We start from the raw sequence: 21,204 nt of genomic DNA, 5'->3' as shown, positions 1-21,204 counted from the left end.
GACGCTTGGTTCCGCCCCGAATGTCAAAGAAAATTCATGATTGGGTGTGCAAGATGTGTCCCTCACATAGCACCGCCTTGTTTACGGCAAAGAAACACAATTGGTTCGGAATGGCAGTGTTTTTTCCGCTTTACTAAATCTGCTCACCGATTGGCCAACAGTATTGGTTGTCAAACCAGAAGGGTCAACGATTAGCCAATGCGATTTGCAAAGGGCTGATCTTCCCCGCTCTCAGATGCCTGAATACTGTTTAATTATTCTTGGTACAAAATTGAAATTGAAGCACTCATGATCCAGTTTTATATAATCACTTTCAAGTGCATACATTTCTTTTCATTTACAGAGGATTAGGTTAATTCAATGGATTGCATTATTTTGTACGTCAAAATAAAATAATGACTAATTCAGATATTGTGGTTGATTGTGAATGGTGGTTCTGGATGCCACGAGGGAATGACACATGTATTTAATTTTATCAGGAGCGTCTTAAATATATTTTGTTCTTATTCAGATCCCGGACTCCTCTAAAATAACGCTGACTGACTCGCTCAAGGGCACAACAGCAGAGAGTTGTGAGAGGGTACCTTAACCAGAATGTTCTCAGCGCCTAGGCCTAATTACAGTTTAGAGAGAAAACAAAGCTCCGTCCCTCTCAAGCCTCTATGTGTTGAGTCCATTTAGCAGGAATCCGCATCATTATTTGATCTTTAAATTAATGTTAACTGGTTTACTTAATCTGTGTAGCACACCAAAATAAAATGACTTTCGAAATATGTATATGCCACTGTATAACTAGAACAATACAACTGCTCACCACTGCAAAATTTATTTCCCCAATTGGAAATGGAAAGGGGATGTGCAGGAAGATGTCATTCTTCTGGATTGGAATTGGACCACAGATTCAAGATTTTCCTGTCACGCTCAGGAACTGAACCAATGACCCTGAAATGGCTGAGCTTTTTTTTCTTCTAGACATTTTCAAACCCATGACCTCTGTATTTCCCTAAAATGTGTTATTTTCAAAATGGAATTATCTCTTCTCACACCGCTATGAACAGTATAAATGAATTAATGTTTGAAGGAAAGCACTATGAAAAACGAACTTTTTAAAAGAAGAAGAAAGAAGGGACAGGGCACTGGATAGATAGATAGATAGATAGATAGATAGATAGATAGATAGATAGATAGATAGATAGATAGATAGATAGATAGATAGATAGATAGTTAATTATTATCTGACATCACAGTATTTGTACACTTCTTCATAAAACAAGTCATTTTGTACTTTGACACCTATTACAGCGTTCATGAACAGTGCAAGCCGATGCATAGCGTTTTACAGTGTGTAAGTGACTTGGAGATGGACTAATAATGTTGTTCGCGGTAGGCAAATAAACATATTTCTCCAATCAGATAAGTCAAATGAGCTTGCAAAGGCGGGTCTTAGCGGGAGGAAGGACAAGAATTCTTCTACTGGAGGCAAGCGTCCAGTGCCCGCTGCTTGTTCTGTCACGAGCCCTGGCCAGGGATACCGACTCAGCGAATACCCACATACATTATTCAAGACTTCGCACCGAATACAATTACTAATTGGGAAATAAAGCAGTTGAAAAAACTTGTACAGAAAATAGGATCACTCGCTGTTTGACTACCGGTCATTTTGGGTGATGTATTCTAACATTTGATATAGCTAGCCAGCCAGCTAGCTGTTTAGCTAGCTTGCAGTGCGTGACTTACAGTTAACCAGCGAGAACCGTTAATAATTTGATATTTTTCTCAGCCCTGTCAGATATCGTGTATGATATCAGAATATTTACTCTGGACCGGATAATTTCATGACATACAACAGTGGCACAAAACAGCGAGTTGCTGTGTGGTCTGGCGACAGACTACCGAATAGGTTTGAATGAATTAGCTAACCTAGCGAAAACACTAACCTAGGTTAACACTAGCTTCGCATGTAGCATAGCTGACCAGCTAGCCACATTGGTTGAAGATAGCGAGCTAGCAGGGTTAGATCTTAACACTACAGGTCCGAAAACGCATCTAGCTAATCTGCCCATAAGGCTAGCGAGTTAGCAAGCCAGTTAGCTATTATTAGCGAGCCAGTGTGAGTCAACGTTAAACGCCAAAGAGCCAGAATCCGCATTAGTTAGCTTGGTGGCTAGCTAGCTAGAGAGGGCTTTGGTCATCAGTAGACGGGCAAGCAAGCGATTACGCCTTTAACACCCACCGTCAGGCACCAAGCTGACCATCTGAGAGTAATTTATTTCGTCTGAGGCCGGGGCTGAAGAAAGAAGCCAGCTAAAATGCCGGCTGTGTCGAAAGGAGATGGAATGCGAGGATTAGCGGTGTTCATTTCGGACATAAGGAATTGTAAGTGTCCTTTTCTGTTATTGAGCCATGCATCCTATGATTTTTTCCCTGCGTGTATGCGGAATAAACATTCTGTGTGAAGCTGTGCATAAGTGATATTTGATGCTAGTGTGCGTTGGCTTCAGATTCATTTATCAAATTCTTTTTCGGTTTGTTCAGTTCAGTGATACAGGATAGAAGACAAGGGTTATACACGGAGGTCATTTAAGCGGGCCGATAAATCGTGCCATATTCACGTTGCTTTAGATGCAGGGCCGCTAGCATAGGTTTGTGACATATTGAAGATGAAGTAGTTGTATTTTAACCTAAGAAATGAGACCGTTAGGCCTCAAGCTGCGGACAGACCGTGTTTCTATTTTTGCCAACTACAATTAATCCATTAGATGTTTGCTCTGCTGTTCACGTCACCTTAACTAACAGCTAGTTAGCTGTTGATATCGCTGCTCGCCAAAAGGAGTCGATTTGGCTCTGTTTTCGCGATAATCCATTTATCAAGCTGTTGCCTTCGGCAGACCATTGCAGGAGGGGTAAATTGAAAAGATGCACTGGTGTCATATTGTGTCAACGTGTATTTAACCGATTGCGAACTGCATTGTAAAACGAAACGGAATACTTGGAAGGAGACGGTACATCATTGTTGTGATGCGGAACTGAAATTAGTTTTTTTTTATCATTGTTCTTTGAAATGAAATGCTGGGTTAGCTTATTGAAAGATTACATGGCAGAATTTTGAGATCTGACGAAGATGCATCTTTTATCTGATCGCCGGGTTTCGGGGCTGTTCTGTGCTGCAGCATGGTTAGGCATACATACTCATACACATTTTCCCTAGTCCTTTGGTAAGAGCTCCCGTTGTTTCTGGCACAGTTTCATACACATTTGGCTATTCAACCAATGCACCTGTACATGCATCACTATTTTGCCTTTGTACACCGAGGAGTTGGCTCGTGAACTGTCTTGGCACTGTTACCAAATACACCCACGCAACACACATGCATTTTTCCCCAGCTGCACAACACAAGCCAAAGATGATCCTCCACACTTTGCCTTACTCAAGTGCAGCCCAACTAGTTTAAATCCAGCCCTCCAACAGATATATCTGAAGGTGCTGTGTCACTCACATATAAAGTCTGTGTCACCCAGTGTCTCACTGCATATGCAACTGCACGTTTCTCCATGTAAGCCCTTTGGGTTTATTTTTCTTCCCACTGGTTGGTGGTAAAAGTTAACAAAATATTGGGGGGCTAGAATACAGTGTTCCACTGTGCATAGACCTAGGCCTACTTCTGTTTTCATCTGACCTTGGACTTTATCACACTCATTCTCCAAAACATTTGTGGTGCTGTTTGCCCCACCTATTTATCTCTTCTCTTGTACTCTAACCTATCTTGTCAATATCCTCCACACTCTCTCTCTGTCTGTCTGTCTTTTGCACAGTCCCTGTTAGCTTTACATTGCATTTGAATCCTTTGCAATAGTGTTTAAGTGAACAAGTGACCAAGTCAGCTCCTAGCACTTGACTATTGGTGTTTAGAGTTAGTAGGATTTAGGCGAATTACTGTTAGCCCAGCCCACATATCACTTACATTAGGTCACTGCATGACCAAGCCAGTGAGCAGTGATGCAGTTTATGGGGTTAGTCTAACTAAACACAGCTGAGAATGTAATTTCTCCTCGTTTGTGTACTGCTGTTTTTTGGAAACACCTAACTGACAGTGAAAAATTTAAGTGTGTAAACCCTCTTGACCGGACATTAAGCTGTATTACAGATCCATGACTCTTTGCTGTCGTGGGTGGTGTTCTGAAGTAGGACTTGCTTATATTAACTTGATAACTGAGTCTACATTTAGCGAGCATTTTAATGTAAAAAGCTGTTTGTTTGTTTTTTATATATTTGTGTAAAAGGCAATGAGTTAATGTGTCACCAGATAGCCGTACTGTTTTTAAAACTGTCTTTTGTTATGTTCTGTGACTATATTCTGTGTCTGTGTTATGTATTACAGACATTCTGTGTCTGTAAAATCATTGTTTTGTGAGAGATTTTTGGTTCTTCTGAGGTATCGTATACCACACAGTTACTTTAATATGTGAAGATGTTATAGAAGTCTCATTTTCCTGTATATTCCCCTTTCTGAAAACTACTTTAAATAATCACTGAATCATCGCACATTTTCTTTGATTTATAGCCAGTGGTCAAGACAAACACCTCCGCACCCTTTGATTTTGATACTTCTGTGTCTTATTTATATCCACATAATTCATCAACCACATTTAGTCACTCAGTATCAATCCCATGTCCTCCTGAACTCATCACTGTCATGACTGAAAAGTATCTTCATAGGCACCATGAAGCTTAATGCATTTTTTTTTATTTGATAATCAGTGCACCATTTATTTGAGAGCTAAGAACAAATATTAAATTGTTGGCTCTTGAAGCCAAAACAGTCAGGCAGGGTTGGCACTGAGAGAAATTTGTACAGGTTTTCAGCTCTCGCAAGAAATGTCATAACCATCTCACAAAAACCCAACCACTATTGTGTACTTTCAAAATGTCAAAGGCTAATCCTCCTTTTGGACCTTCATCCTCAGGTAAGAGTAAAGAGGCAGAGATCAAACGCATCAACAAGGAGCTGGCCAACATCCGCTCAAAGTTTAAAGGAGACAAGGCTCTGGATGGCTACAGTAAGAAGAAATATGTGTGTAAGCTGCTCTTCATCTTTCTGCTGGGCCATGACATCGACTTTGGCCACATGGAGGCAGTCAACCTGCTCAGCTCCAACAAATACACAGAAAAACAGATTGTAAGTGCAACTCAACTGTGTGTGTGTGTGAGGGAGAGAGAGAGAGAGAGAGCTGATGTGTTGGTTTGTGGTTATGTTGTTTGCCTAATGCTTTAGTTATAGTTTGCTCTCCTTTTCACATCGGGCTTTACTTTGCAGCTTTGTTTGGTCTGTTCACCTGGATGTGTGTTTAGGGACAGTTTTTATGTGGAATTTTCTCTGCTCAGGTAGAGTCTGTTTTTCTCTCTCTCTCTCTCACCCTCTCTCTCTCTGTATGCACTTGCCCTCATTTCCAAAACCAGAAAGAGTTTGTTGTTGCTGAAATTATCTTTAAGCAGAACTCCAATTCAAGTGTAGCCAAGATCCATTATTGCCTATAGCTACAATAACATCCAAGCTTTCAAACGGATACTGAGAAATTAGAGGAAACCAGAGAACAAAGTAGTCAGATCTTTGACATATGTAACGCAGGTGAAATATGTAAGGCTGCTATTTTGCTAAAAGAAAATAAAATTTAATGTATTTCGATTAATGCTTAGAAAGAAGCAGTAAGTCCTGTTACTCCCAGTGGAGAAAAAACAGGTATAGAGTTTCCACGAGGTTGTCTCACCCAAATTACATTGAGAACTCAACACCATGTCAGTGTGGAATAAACACAAATAAACTCTTAACAGTCTCCTCAAACAGTAGCTCTGTTTTATGTCTGTGGTGCCTCGCAAACATGGAAATTACATCACATGGTGTTTAACCCTGGTTGAAGTTTGACACAGTGTTATAAAAAAAAGTCCCACAGAGACCAGATGACCTCATAGATATTCAGAGGATTAAATATCTCCAACACACCCCAAGACACAACAGTCATGTTAGAGAATACTATGATGTCATAATGGAGGGAAAAACTTCTCCCACTCAGTCATTGTTTCAGTTCCCGTCTCTCCTGGGCCCAACCCAGAAAGGTCTAGGATGCTTTTCTTAGAAAGCACTCAAGATGAATAGAAGAGAATGGTTCCATTGTCCACAGATACAAAATAAACATACAAGCCCCAAAGCTCAAAAATCAGAAGACATTGAACACACTTTCCCATGAGAGCTCAAACTTTGTGGCCACGCAGTTGTGTTCAAGTGCAAACACCCGGAAAATCAATATTTTGATCAATAGTGCATTCGCATGAACAAAGCGGAAAATAAGCAAATAAAATCATTGCTGTGTTATTTAGAAAATAAGTTATTTACCTCTTTGGATTTTAGAGTATTCTTGTAGTTATTTTATGGTTATTTGAGCATCCATTTTGATTCAGACTTTTCATCTGATTTTTTTTCCCCCCTCAAAGGATTTTTTTTTTGGTTTAGTCATCAACAACATTGAGAGGAGGTGTCAGCAAAACTGTATGTTAGTGTCTGTAAACTGAAATTAGACGAGCTTAATGACTGTAATTTCTGGGAAATGTTTGAGGCTTGGCTCGGCCGCTAGAGTTTTCCACACTCACCATTCAACGTTTTTTTTTTTTTGCTTTTCAAACGGCTTTAAGATTGCACTGCCTCAGGTAATGACTTTGCTGGGCATCGGTGTTTTTTATTGGCTTACGTTTTTACACTTTCACCCAACCCGTTAGACTTTGAATCCACCAGTATCATCTCGACTTAAATTTATACAACCTCTCATCTGCATGAAGTAGTGAGAAATGCAATGAGCCAAAACTCAGCAGCTCAGCCCGGTGTTTCTTAGTAACCCTTCATGGCACCAAAAGATCATATTTTTGTTGACTCAGTCAAACTAAATGTGGCCTAAAGCTTAAGCATAAGGTTGAAATAGAAATTCGTTTGGGGGCAAATCTAGACGTACCAGTTTTGTTCGTCTGCTCTTTACTGGAAACGCCCTCCACCTTTAAACAAATAAAGCCTGTATCAAGTGTTTGTTTTCTGATAGCATGGGGAAGCAGGATTGAGATTTTCTGTTTGGCCTCAGACAGCTGGTGAGACAGTGGAGCTCCATCCAGGCTTAATGAACAGCTGCTCAGTTCCCAGCTTCCCCGGTCTCCCCTGAGGCGGACAGGAGCCGCGGTTCTCAGCCCCGATGGGTTCTGTTGTTTTTGCTCCTTGGAGACATTGTGGAATTGTTTTGAGTTGGAGAAAATTTTTTATTTATTTTTGTGGCTTAGTAGAGGACAGAGACCGAAGCTATCCTCAGCGTGTTTTTGTTTTTTTTTATAAACGTCTATTCGTGGATGAGAGCACAGGAGGTAGGGTTTCTGCCTTTCTCTCTGCCTTGTCTGTAGGCCCGTGGTAGTCAGTAATCATTAAAAAGCAAAGAATCTAAACCCTTACAGACGAAGTGAACGCAGTAGACAGAGGGAGACGTTAACAAGGATGGAGTGGGGGGCAGAGATGGAGGATGCGAAATAGAGAGAGAGAGAGAGAGAGATGTAGCGTGAGCCCTACGGCAGTGACAACCCTGCATTAGCTCAGTGAGACCGAAAAGCTCTCAACTGTGCCCGCTTGGATTTTGCAGTGCTCATCTCAGTCTTTATGAGGGTGGCAGTGCTGCAGCAGTCTGTCATGTACACTTTTCCATTTTTCCCTTCATCGCACCACTTTTCACCCAGTTATTACCAGAGAAGATGACGACTCATTTTGCTCCTCTCGTGATGCACCGTACAGCGCATGTACACTGTCAAACCTCCTACTATAGTCTCTGAGTGTATCTTCTGCTGAAGAGTACAGAGAAGAGGGTGGGAGTGAGAGCAAATCTTTGTGTGGATTTAAATAGAATGGCGTCATAATTTGTTCTTTCTTGCTGTCCGTCCTTCTTTGCCCTCTTATCTTTACCTCTCTCTCTCTCTCTCTCTCTCTCTCTCTCTCTCTCTCTTTCTCTCAGGGTTACCTGTTCATCTCAGTGCTGGTGAACAGCAACAGCGAGCTGATCAGATTGATTAATAACGCCATAAAGAATGACCTGTCCAGCAGGAATCCCACCTTCATGTGTCTGGCCTTGCACTGCATCGCCAACGTGGGCAGCAGGGAGATGGCCGAGGCTTTCGCCGGAGAGATCCCGCGCATCCTGGTGGCAGGGTAAGACCGAACGAATGAAGGAGAGGGAGAGAGAATTGTTTTTAGTTAGGTAGTCGTCAAAATGAAATGGATTTCATTCTGTGGGCAGAGGAAATTAGCACTTGAAAGCGTAGAAGAAAGAAAAAAAGAGAGAAAAAAATCTTAAACCAACCACAAGGTCTGGAGAGATTTCGGTAGTGAAGACGCAGTGAAGTGCCCAGAGACAAAACCCATAAACGAGAAGATATTACATGGTTGAGGTTATTGATGGACCTTAGGGAATGATCACGCTTTGATTTTCTCATGAGCCGTTTCAGTTATACTGAACTCTTGAGTGATTACTGAATGGATGTGGTAGGACTATATTGAATTTTGATGGATCATTGGGTGGCTGTGGTTGGATTGGTTGAACCAATACGCTGGTTGGTCATTGGTTGGTTGTGGTGATTGACAGGGACACGATGGACAGTGTGAAGCAGTCTGCAGCCCTCTGTCTGCTGAGGCTCTACAAGACGTCCCCAGACCTGGTGCTCATGGGAGAATGGACTTCAAGAGTGGTGCACCTTCTCAATGACCAGCACATGGTGAGTGAAACCCCAAACCAGGTCCTGTTTTCACACAGAACCAGCTGCACAATCAACTCTGCTCACAGTGGCCGTGTAGTCCAGTTCCAGTTCTCCTTGCAGCTAGAGGGTGCTCTATAGTTGTGCTGTAATGTAGACTGTCAGGAGATGGCAGCATATTCTGTGTTTTTGCTGGTCTTCTGACCAGTAGAAACACAGATAACATCTTCAGATAAATTACATTAGTCAGATCTTTTGTCCACAGTTTGGTACACTGCTCTTTGATTGTCACTGAATGTTTTAAGGTCCTCTACCCTTTAATAATTTTTGTCTTTGCCTGGCACTCTCTCTCTCTCTCTCTGCGTGTGTGTCTCTCCCAGGGTGTTGTCACTGCTGCAATCTCTCTCATTACCTGCCTCAGTCAGAAGAACCCAGATGAGTTTAAAACCTGTGTGTCTCTGGCCGTGTCCCGTCTCAGCAGGGTGAGTGAGTGTGTGTGTCTGTCTGTGTGTCTGTCTGTGTGTCTGTCTGTGTGTCTGTCTGTGTGTCTGTCTGTGTGTCTGTCTGTCTGTGTGCCTGTCTGTGTGCCTGTCTGTGTGTCTGTCTGTGTGTCTGTCTGTGTGTCTGTCTGTGTGTCTGTTTGTCTGTGTCTGTGTGGTATATGTAAATCGCTGAGCGTTCACATTGGACATTCAATAAAAGGTGAAGTAGTATCACATGGGAAAATGTATGTAGTCTTCATATACTCCAGCTCTATGGACTCAGAGTTGTTTGAGTTAGAGTCGCAGTGTGTTCCTCTTCCTGGATGTGCAGATTTTGACTTAAGCAGTGTTTGTGGAGTCATGGATTCTAATGACACATCTTTCTCTCTTCTCCTCTCTCAGATTGTGTCCTCAGCCTCCACTGACCTGCAGGACTACACATACTATTTTGTCCCTGCTCCTTGGCTGTCCTGTAAACTGTTACGGCTGCTGCAGTGCTATCCTCCACCTGAGGATGGCGCCGTGAAAGGCCGTCTAGTCGAGTGTCTGGAGACCATCCTCAACAAGGCTCAGGAGCCTCCCAAATCCAAGAAGGTCCAACATTCCAATGCCAAGAACGCCATTTTGTTTGAAGCCATCGCTCTCATCATACACTATGACAGGTAGACAAATTCACTGATCGCTGTTTCCCCTCTCTCTCCTTCTCCTGCTCCCTCTCCCTCTCCCTCTCCCTCTCTCGCTCTCTCTCTCTCTCTTCCTGCCATCTGAGAGTCTTTCCTGATTCACTGTTGTAATCATGTATGTAAAGCATGTCACCTCTCACAATGTATTCGCAACGTTCAGTTCTTTTGTTCCTTGTTCAACATTCTGGACAGATATTTGAGTTTGACACGTGATCTTTCAATATTTGTCAAGTGAGTTTACCTACCGCTCTTTTTGTCTTTCTCTTTTTACCACAACTCACGCCTGCATTTCCTTCTTTTTTTCCCCCCGTTTTCTCTCTCTCTCTCTCTCTCTCCCTCTCTCTCTGCGTGCACAGTGAACCTAATTTGTTGGTGCGGGCATGTAATCAGCTGGGTCAGTTCCTCCAGCACAGAGAGACTAACCTGCGGTATCTGGCCCTGGAGAGCATGTGCACACTGGCCAGCTCCGAATTCTCCCACGAGGCTGTCAAAACACACATTGAGACAGTCATCAATGCCTTGAAGGTACACACACACGCGCGCGCACACACGCCTGTGTAATGTACACAATCGTGGCTTTAAACATAGGCACACAAAAGGCTGTAAGGGGTAGGAAGAGGAAGCGTTTCTCCTTCCAGATTTTTTGCAGGTCAATAAATAGTGAAAAAATGATTAAGTCCTTAGATGGCATTAAAAAAATATGAAAAACACTTCCCCGAAGTGTTAAATGTTTTTGTCATCATAAGCTTATCATTCTGACTGGCTGATTCTGACAGGAACAGATACAGACACAGTGTTACAAATTGCTTTGGAGCTTTTAAGTGTGATTGAAACAGGATTGAAAGTCCTAAAATTTCAGCAAATGTTAATATATATATATATATATATAGAAGGTATGACAGTAAGAAAGTAAGACGGTCTTTGAACAATCAGTTTGTTTCAATGCCAGTGTAATGAGGGTAACTTGTACTCACATTTGTATGAGAATTTCTGCTGTACAAACTCCACCAACGTCGTTTCAGCAAATATCAGAATATGTTAGTGTGAAAGTAAAACGAGCTTTGAAGAATCAATTTAACTCAGTGCCAATTAAATCAAAACAAGGGCGACTTAGCTAATGTCTTCAGTTTGGCAAAGGCTTTGCTGTGTGAATGTCGTCTGCCTTATGTTGTTTGGAAATTCAGGAGTAAGATTTCGGCACAACACCTATTACCCTAGTTTTTCTTGGAGGGGGGGGGGTTTGTTTGATTGTTTTGTAGTGGGGAGACACACAAACGTAAAAGACTTCATACATTCGCCGTAAGCGAGATAGGAAAATGCAAATTTTCAGCAAATTTTCTCAGATGTTGTTGTGGGATGTTGTCAGATACTACCAGAAGTCTGTTTTGTGGTCTGTAAGAATCTCACATGCAGTCAGTCAGCCACAAACTGCCAATGGAAAGTTGACAGCAAATGCCTGTCATGCATTACTGTACTAACATTAACACAGGTATTGGTAAAACACTTAAGAGGAGGAATTCTCTTCCATCAATACTGTTCAGTAAAATTTAGCTTTAGTGTAGCCTTAATGGTGTTACTAGTGGCTCAAATCGGTATATAAAATTCCACAAAGTGGCATTTAAAAAACACTAAGTTGAATTTGCTGATACTTGCAGGTTGTGTCCAGTGAAAACCAGTGTAGCATAAAGGTCCCCAGATTTTGTCTTGTTTAGAACTGCATTGTATTTTTTATGTATGTACATTAGATCAGAACACTGCATGAAATGTTCCTGTGCCTGGTCAGAGTGACTCTGTCTCTCTCTCTCTCTCTCTCATATCCCATTCAGACTGAGAGGGATGTCAGTGTGCGTCAGAGGGCTGCTGACCTTCTCTACGCCATGTGTGACCGTAGCAACGCCAAACAGATTGTTGCCGAGATGCTGAGTTACCTGGAGACAGCCGATTATTCTATCAGAGAGGAGATGGTGCGACAGTTTCTCTCTCTCTCCCCCCCCCCCCCCTCTTTCTTTCTCTCTCTCTCTCTCTCTCTCCCTCTCTTTCTTTCTCCCTCTCTCTCTCTCTCTCTCTTTCTCTCTGTCTCTCCCCCTCTCTTTCTTTCTCTCTCTCTCTGTCTCTCCCCCTCTCTTTCTTTCTCTCTCTCTTTCTCTCTCTCTCTCTCTCCCTCTCTTTCTTTCTCTCTCTCTCTCTCCCTCTCTTTCTTTCTCTCTCTCTCCCTCCCTCTCTTTCTTTCTCTCTCTTTCTCTCTCTCTCTCTCTCTCTCTCTCTCTCTCTGTCTCAGACCATACTGAGTGTGCGTTAACTATGAGTGTCTTGGTGCCGTGTTGTAGGTGCTGAAGGTGGCCATCCTGGCTGAGAAGTACGCTGTGGACTACTCCTGGTATGTGGACACCATTCTGAACCTGATCCGCATCGCAGGGGACTACGTAAGCGAGGAGGTCTGGTACCGTGTCATCCAGATCGTCATCAACAGGGACGACGTGCAGGGTTACGCTGCCAAGACCGTCTTCGAGGTGTCAAAATCCTCATATAAACCTAGTTAATATCCATCATTCAGATAAACCAGGTCTGCTCTGGTCAGCAGGTTTTAATACAAGGCGATCACTTACATTAATCAGTCGGATTTGCCCTCTTCATATTTACCATATCGTACCTCTATGGTCCAATCCATTAAAAGTTCTTGTTAATCTCATGTTGGTTTACCATGTACAGACATGTTTACTGTCACATAAGAGCCTGTTCGTGAGGAGTCACATCTGTACAACCATGAACTGAAAGTATGTTAACGTTTGGTTGACATTGACGCTGTTCAATTTAACCTTTCACCCCAGGCGCTCCAGGCACCAGCCTGTCATGAGAACATGGTTAAGGTCGGAGGTTACATCCTGGGAGAATTTGGCAACCTTATCGCTGGTGACCCCCGTTCCAGGTCAGTCCCTGAAGCTGTGACTGGAATTGTTACCATTCTTGCCTATTTTGACACCTCAATCACTCATTCCGAAAAACAAATAAATATCTGATGGTTTGTTTTCACTGAACTTTCTGTTTCTCCCTCTCTCTCCCTCCCACCCTTTGTCTCCAGTCCGTTGGTTCAGTTCAACCTTCTCCACTCTAAGTTTCACTTATGTTCGGTACCCACACGTGCCCTGCTGCTGTCGGCCTATATAAAGTTCATTAACCTGTTCCCTGAGACCAAGAGTACCATTCAGGAGGTGTTACGCTCAGACAGCCAGATCAGGAACAGTGACGTGGAGCTCCAGCAAAGAGCCGTGGAGTACCTCAAACTCTCCTCCATCGCTAGCACCGACGTCCTGGTGAGAAAACGCTCGCTTAAACAGATACACGTGCACAACAGTGCTCTGATGAGCTGGTGAGAGCTTAGACACTTAAACTGATGCATAAAGTCAATAACGTGACAGGACACACACACACTCACACACACACATATCAGTGCATATGCAGACATACAGCTTACTGATGTGTTGCTTACAGGTATGTTGAAGATTGGGGTTATTGGCACAAATGTGTTTTTATCCTTGTTCTTTTGATTCTAACGTTTTCTCTTTTATGGTCTTTGGCACCTCAGCAAGTAGCATTTAAAAATAAAATGTGGTGTTATAAATATGAATGTATTTTCTGATATATCTGTCAGTGTAAACGTGTATGAAGTTACAGGGTGCTTTGTCTTGTGATTTCTCTTTTCCTTCTCAGGCCACAGTGTTGGAAGAGATGCCTCCGTTCCCAGAGAGGGAGTCGTCCATCTTAGCCAAGCTGAAGAAGAAGAAGGGACCAGGAGCTGTGTCTGTCAGCGAGCTTGAGGAGGGAAAAAGAGAGGGAGGAGAACTCAACGGAGGAGGAGATCGGGGAGACAGCTCCGCCATCGCTGCTTCCAATGCAGTGAGTTCGTCGCGCGCACACACCCACCCCCACACACACACACACACACACACACACACACACACACACACACAGAGACTTACTGTCGGAGCATGACTTGTGTGTGTGTGAAAGTGAGTTGGGTATTGAGCTTAAACTACTTCTGACTCTCATCTGTCTCTGTCAGTCCACTCCCTCGCCATCAGCTGATCTGCTCGGCCTCCGTTCAGCTGCTCCCGTTGGCTCTGCTGCTCCCAGCGCCGGCAGCCTATTGGTCGACGTGTTCTCAGAGTCGGGACCAGCAGCGCCCGCTGCCGTGAACGATGACGGCTTCTTGAGGTAAGACAATCCTCGTGTTATCTAAGGAATTGAACTCTTGTGTTTGGACATGTGGTTTTGCAGAGCTTGTATAGTTTATGACTGATATCCCTCGCTAAACAGTTTCTGAACAAAATGCTGTAAAATCGCGTCCTGTTGCAGTGATGTTGTAACTGTCCACCAAAAGCTTTCTGCTCTATACTCTTTCTTTTCACTTTCTATCACTTTTTTTTGTTTTCCTCTTTGTGTTTGTGTACTTCTTGTCTCCTTTATCTTACTGTGTATGTGACTGTCTTTCTCTTTTCTCGCTCTCTCTCTTTCTCTTTTTCTCTCTTCCACGCCTCTCCGTGTCCCCCTGTGCGTGTGTGTTTGCGTGTATGCACGTATGTTTGTACGTATGCTTGTGTGTGTGTGTGTATGTATGTTGCTATCTCGTCCTCGATTGTGATTGGACGGTGGCAGAGATCTGGAACCACCCACTGAGAGCTCTGACTCCCTATTGGCTGAGGGTCCTGGTGACTCGGAGTAAGGAGCCAGTGGTAGACTACTGTGTCAACATGCAAAGAGAAAAAAAAAAAAGGAAAAACTAAAATGCTGTCTAGTCATCTGTGTTGATCTTAAACGCTGACATTAGACGTTTGTTACGACAATTACTTTAGTTTTAAATATGTTTTTTGCAGTTACAGTGATTACAATTGGTGTAAATATGTGTTTTCTATTTGTGTTTGTGATGTTTATCTATCTGTATAAATGCACTCAGTTGTCCCTATGTGCTGTGCTGTGCTGTGTCAAGTGCTTAACATTGGTGCTGGTTTTATTGGGCTGGGTTTTTAAGCACCGATACTAACATCTCTGCCTCTTTTCTTCCCACCTCTCTCTCTCTCTCTCTCTCTCTCTCACTCTCACTCTCTCGCTTCACGGCTTTGGCTACATTTTACATTTCTCTTTTTACACTCTCACCCTTTCACTCCTTTCTACGTCATCCTTTCCCTGTCTCTAACCATTCTCTCTCAAACACTTTTTTTTTTTTTGTACCTTGGTGCCGTTCTCCTGTCCTCCATCTCTTCTTCTCCCTCTTTCTCTTGTTTTTCTCCTCTATTTTGTCCATCCTTTCGCTGCCGTGGTCTTGATCTCTCAGCTCTGCTGCTCCTCCTCCTCCTGCTGCTGCTCCTGCTGCTGTGGTGTCTGAGGATCCTGCTCCTCCTCTGCCTGAGTCAGACGAACTTCTCAACAAGTAAGACCTTATTTTTGCCCCCCCCCTCCCCCCCAACCTTCCTTTTTAGCACAACAACACCCCCACCACCAACACCTCATACCCTTCCTCACAGTTGGTCTCTTATTCTCTCTTTCTCTCTCCCACACTCACCTCTGAAATCTCTGGCTAGTGGCCTTTTGCTGACGTTGCTACAGTAATGGCTCCCAAAAACAAGTGAATCTTAAAATCCTCCCGTTTTTCATCAGCCCTGCTTCACGTACCATATCTCACTCCCTATTTTTTTTTTTTTTTTCCCCCCACTCTTTCTCCATCTCTCTCTTCATCTCTCTCAGGTTCGTGTGTAAGAATAATGGCGTTCTGTTTGAGAACCAGCTGCTTCAGATTGGCATCAAATCTGAGTATCGCCAGAACCTTGGTGAGTCGTAGCACGAACGCATTGACCCATTAAGGCCGGGTTCTGCATTTGCGTGATCCCTTTGAGACCGTGTGCGACGTTTGCATGCTTCTACTTTTACAGCCGGATGCGACGTGAGCGCCTTTTAGATGACGTTATCATTTTCAAGACCCATGACCGATGAAATGCATTCGCTGAAATACGAGAAACAAGGCGAAACGCTTTGTTTATTTTTAGCCCGTCTTAGCCTCTTAGTCTCCGTTTGGACCGCAAAAACGTTTCTAAAGTAACGCTTTAGACAGTGACGGCGGCTGATGACCTGAGCGAGGGGAGAGACATTGATGCGCTTCCCTCGCTCAGGAAAACAAGCAAAGCATTTCACCTTCCCCACGTGTATCTCAGCAAATCAGATGCATTTCATCGGTAACGGGGTCTTGAAAACGATGACGTCATCTAAAACGCGCTCACGTGGCGTCGGACTCTAAAGGGAGATGAATGCAAATGTCACACACGGTCTCAAAGGGATCACGCTTAATGTAGCATTCGGCCTTAATGGGTTAAAATGAATCTGTTTTAACCTGGATTTTTGTCTGAACAGGACACCAAGTAAATGTCATGGTGTTTAAAAGAATTCTGCTTTTCATTCCGTTTAAATGTGTCGGAAATAAGGAAGAAATGACGGTTTGTGGTTAACTTACAGGCATATTTCCTGTGTGGTTGTTTTCCTTAGCTCATTTTCTCTCTGTTTTTCTCTCTTTCTCCCTCTCTCACACACACACACAGGGAGGATGTACCTGTTCTACGGCAATAAGACGTCAGTTCAGTTCGTCAGTTTCAGCACCACAGTCACCTGCCCGGGAGAGCTTCAGTCTCATATCCTTGGTCTTGTGTCTGCGTGTGTGGACGGCCGGTCGATTCAGACAAAAAAACAATGTGGTGTATTAATATAATTATTATTCAAACCCTTCACAGAATGATCAGTGGCCCCTTCTTCTGTTTAGGCACAGCCACCTCAAAACACCCAGCTGCTATGGGAATGATTTTACATTACATAAGGGGTTCTAAAATTTTGCCCCCCTTGACATTCTCGTTTTAAACAGCCTCGGCCTCACAAACATGTCAGTGTGTGAGTTATGAGAGTGTGCGATAGCTTCTTGACTGTTGTTAGTGTGTGTGTGTGTGTGTGTGTGTGTGTGTGTTTTGGCTCCTTAACTGAGTGTACAGCTGAATGTTCAGACTAAACCAGTGGAGCCTCTGGTTGAGGGTGGCGCTCAGGTCCAGCAGGTTATCAACATCGAGTGTCTGTCTGATTTCAGCGACGCCCCACTGCTAAACATTAAATTCAGGTAACGCACACAGAGACGCACTTCTGCTTAACGTCAAGTGAAACACACATACACAACTACAAAAACATAGTAACCTCGGCCCTGCTCAAGTTTGGTTGATGCATCTTCACACAGATGTGTTCAGACAGCTCGCAAATTCACACACGACTCCTGCAACATAAATTTCTGCTAACAAACACTCACACAAACACACCGAAACATATCCAGACGTACCGCTGACAGACACATTTGTACACATTCGTACAATAAACACAGTCAGCAGTGACGAAGACATACACTTACTGCCACGTAAACACACACAGACAGTAACAGTACCATCTGTGGTCATGAGCAGCCTGTGAACCGTTCTCTCTCTCTCACTTATTCACTCTTGTGTCCTCAGGTACGGCGGAGCCCTGCAGAACCTCACACTAAAACTGCCTGTCACCATCAACAAGTTCTTCCAGCCCACCGAGATGGCCTCGCACGATTTCTTTCAGCGCTGGAAACAGCTCAGCCAGTACGTCTACCTCCTGCCTGTATCTGTGTCGCACGTGTCGTGTTACAGCTGCTTCAGGTCTCATTGCAGCGTCTGGTCTGGGCATCATTGTGAGGACACGAAATGTCCCCATTGTGTTGCGATAATGAGAATGACTCTGCGTGCCACGCTGATGAACCTGGAAATGATGAAATGCTGTGTGACTCGCTCTCAGCCAAGTCGCTGTAATATCGTTACTGCGGTTTTGAAATGGATGAGGTGTGGAGCGTTTTTGTCCGTTACCACGGCGGCAAGGATGATGACGTCACCGTGACGAATGAATTTGGCCCCTCTGTGGGATCTCAAGGGGTTTCACTCATGGTGTGTGTGTGTGACGACTGAAGATCGTAGTGTTTTTGTGTCATCTCATCAGATGTTCTCTGTGTTTGTGTCTCAGACCCCAGCAAGAATCCCAGAAGATCTTCAAGGCCAGTCATGCTATGGATACAGAAGTGATCAAAGCTAAGGTACACACACACACACATAAACAAACACACTGTTTTGTATTCACTGGGTGTTGATTTATTGAGTTCTGCTCAACAGTTATCTGTAATTGTTTATTAATGTTGTTGCAGACACACACATACACACACACACACACACACACACACACACACACACACATTCCTCCAACATGTTGTTGAAATCTTTTTTTGTAAATGTCAACCTTCTGATGTGGCTCTCATGCCAAGCTTGTAATGTACTGTAGTTTGACATTGCCCTCTCTCTCTCTCTCTCTCTCTCTCTCTCTCTCTCTCTCCCTCTCAGTTACTGGGGTTGGGTACTGCTCTGTTGGAGAAGGTGGATCCTAACCCAGAGAACTATGTGTGTGCTGGAGTGATCCAAACCAAGGCCCAACAGGTGGGCTGTCTGCTGAGACTTGAGCCCAACGCACAAGCCCAGGTACATTCACTGTTGTGTTGCGGGGAGGAGGAGGAGGAGGGGCATAGTTCTTTTTTTTTAATATCTATGCATGTTTCACTTCATCTCACTCTTGTCTGTATATCTCTGTGTCTGTTGCTTCAACTTAAGTCCGGGGAGCAGGTAACGCACTCATCTGACCATCCCTCTCAGTCGTTTCTCCCTCCAGTCTTCTCTGTGTTAGAGCCCAGGCCCATCTGGCACGTCTTCCATGCTCCACAGCCTTAGATGTTTCATTTCTTTATTTTTTTTTTTTCTCTTTTCTTTTTTTGCTATATCTGTCTTAAGACACATATAGGATACATTCGTGTGCATATGCATCCCCGTGAATGGTATTCTTTAACCTCTCTCTCTCTCTCTCTCTCTCTCTCTCTCTCTCAGATGTACCGGTTGACTCTGCGCTGCAGTAAGGACACCGTTTCCAAGCGTCTGTGTGACCTGCTCGCAGAACAGTTCTAGAACCTCGCTTCTAGGATTTGCGCATAGACCATCACATTCTAGAACCAACACCTAGACCAGCGTTCCAGAACCCCTGAACAAAGAAATCTCCAAAAGCATTCGTACATAAGGGAAAACACAGCTGTCATCCCTTGGCAGCCATATTACTGTCCTATTTCTGATAATTATGATGATGATTATTATTACCGTTATTATTGTCATCAGCGCTACAGTTCTTGTTTTTATTGGTGTTTACCCATGTGTGAGGGATTGAGTGTGTGTGAGTGAGAGTGTGTGAGTGTGTGTGTGTGTGTGTTTGTGTGTCAGTGAGAGAGAAGCACAGGATTGTGGTGATATTTCTGTTCTCCGTCCTACCTGTTAACTGATTGAAGTTCTGTGCTTGTGTTGACAGCTAGTGTGTCGTGGGTCAGGGAGAGAAGAAAAAGCTTGCAGACAGAAAGAGAGATTCTTCTCTCTCTCGCTCTGTGTTTGTTCAACATTTGTCCAACATTTCAGTCCTAAGGAATTCCTAGGAGGACACATGGGAGATTTCACTCGCATATGCACGTTCATACATAAATTCACACACACGTTCAAACACACACACACTAATCCTCAGCTACACATAAGCTGTGTCCGTCTAACATTTCTTGTGACCTAGGTGAGAAAAAAAAAAAAAAGAAGAAGTTGTGAGCAGAATGCTCCTTATTGAAAATTCCAGAAACAGGAAACACTTGGGAATACACTAAAGAAAATGGCACTTCCTTTTGTGATAGGCCAGAATCACTAACTCCCTCATTCGTCCTCCTCTCTTTCCTTTCCTATCCAAACTCAAACTGCCCCAGTCATTAGTGTACATAGTGGACAGCAGATGTTCCAGGAGTGCTTCTGACAATATTCCAGACTGATCCCACCACATTCCCGTTTGATGTAGAAATGGCCAGTGCACTTTAAAAAAGGTTTTGAGAGAGGAGCGATTTTTTTTTTTTATAGATATATATATAAAATCTTTCCCCATTGCCTGTCACATATAAACTTTATCATGATTCCATACCTGAGAAATACACAATGTTTATGAACTATAAGGAAAAAAAATTATGTAAATGATTATGCTTCATGGTTGCGTTTGTATGTTTTTTTTCTGTCCCTTTGTTTTTGATAGTGCTATTGTTGGTGTGTTTGTACGCTTTCTGAATGGTGTATTGTGGGGTTGTGTTTTTTTTTTTTTTTTTTCTTTTTTTTGGACATTCCATTCTACGCTGATACTAAGGGCGAATGAGCGCTGAGCATTGCGATAGGTTTACAGTGTTAAAAGAGAGAAGGAGAAAGAGGGTGTGAATGAAGGACGACAGATGTTAAGCTGTCTGGGCATATGCAGAGCACAGTGGCTGTGGAGACGTGTTTGAGTCGCTCTCTCTTCTCTAGAAGTTTTTGTTTTTTTTCTCTCTCTCTCTCTCTCTCTCTCTTTTTTGTCTTTTTATTATCTGTGCTGTAAAATCAGGCTGGTGGACATAAAGAGTGTCCACCTGTCCTCCAGCGCAAAAAAAAAAAACTGACTGACTGAAAAAAAGTGTGGATAGAGGATACCTCAAAAAAAAAAAACACTCAAGTTTCTACACACACACATACGCACATTTTCGTGTGGCTGTCGAAAGATGGATTGACTGGTGTCATTAAACGAGACCAGATTTTTTTTCTTTTTCTTTTTCTTTCTCCTTTTACCTGAAAATTTCAAGGGCACTTATAACCCTGCGTTAACACACCCACACATAGACAGGTGTACACACACACACAGAATAACACACACAGTTTACCACACTTATCTAGAGGGCGGAGGGCTTAAAGAGAAAAGAGAGAGCGCAGGACCAAAGCGACAACCATCTGTCAGTCACAAATACAGGGATGATGTTGAATTTTCTGTTTGTTTTTCGTTTTGTTTTTTTCCTTTGGTCAGCATTGTGAGGTGAGTGTGTGTGTGTATGGTGTGTGTGTGTATGTTTGATGTGTGTGTGTGTATATACCACAAATTTAAAAAAAAATCTAATGAAGTTTATGGAACATTGTCATATTAGTTCAATAAGAATTCACTATGCTTCTCACTTGATGCAGAAATGCATTAGTGATATTTTTTGTCATGGTAGTTGAGTATTGAGTCATTTTCATGGTGTGTGCGTGTGTGTCTGTATGTGTCTATGCAGTATCCGCTAGCTAATACAGCCCCAGTGTATCGGTGTTCAACCTGTCAGATA

The 21,204-nt window shown here is 43.2% G+C and overlaps 1 protein-coding gene across 4 annotated transcripts; it reads left to right on the top strand.

Annotated features, from left to right (window-relative positions):
- The first annotated feature begins 1,516 nt into the window (after positions 1-1,516).
- ap2a1 (adaptor related protein complex 2 subunit alpha 1) lies at positions 1,517-20,420 on the top strand. 4 transcript variants are annotated; one of them, XM_030793362.1, is made up of 22 exons: positions 1,517-2,376; positions 4,966-5,177; positions 8,032-8,225; positions 8,659-8,788; positions 9,148-9,249; positions 9,652-9,911; positions 10,289-10,457; positions 11,759-11,896; positions 12,260-12,442; positions 12,761-12,858; positions 13,012-13,243; positions 13,641-13,811; positions 13,993-14,144; positions 14,586-14,630; positions 15,274-15,357; positions 15,672-15,754; positions 16,517-16,601; positions 16,951-17,079; positions 17,462-17,578; positions 17,994-18,063; positions 18,365-18,499; positions 18,899-20,420. In XM_030793362.1, the coding sequence occupies exons 1-22, from the start codon at positions 2,310-2,312 to the stop codon at positions 18,974-18,976; spliced, it is 2,934 nt and encodes a 977-aa protein (XP_030649222.1). In that variant the 5' UTR covers positions 1,517-2,309; the 3' UTR covers positions 18,977-20,420. The 4 variants fall into 4 exon arrangements, with proteins under 4 accessions (XP_030649222.1, XP_030649221.1, XP_030649224.1 ...); XM_030793361.1 differs by lacking the exon at positions 14,586-14,630 and having other exon boundaries at positions 13,641-13,826; positions 15,262-15,357; positions 16,517-16,606; positions 16,956-17,079; XM_030793364.1 differs by lacking the exons at positions 14,586-14,630; positions 15,274-15,357.
- Positions 20,421-21,204: the final 784 nt, after the last annotated feature.

The sequence above is a fragment of the Chanos chanos genome, chromosome 16 (assembly GCF_902362185.1).
Source record: "Chanos chanos chromosome 16, fChaCha1.1, whole genome shotgun sequence".
Taxonomy (NCBI): Eukaryota; Metazoa; Chordata; class Actinopteri; order Gonorynchiformes; family Chanidae; genus Chanos; species Chanos chanos.
Note: the sequence above shows the minus strand (reverse complement) of the source record. Positions and strands in the feature narration are given on the sequence as shown.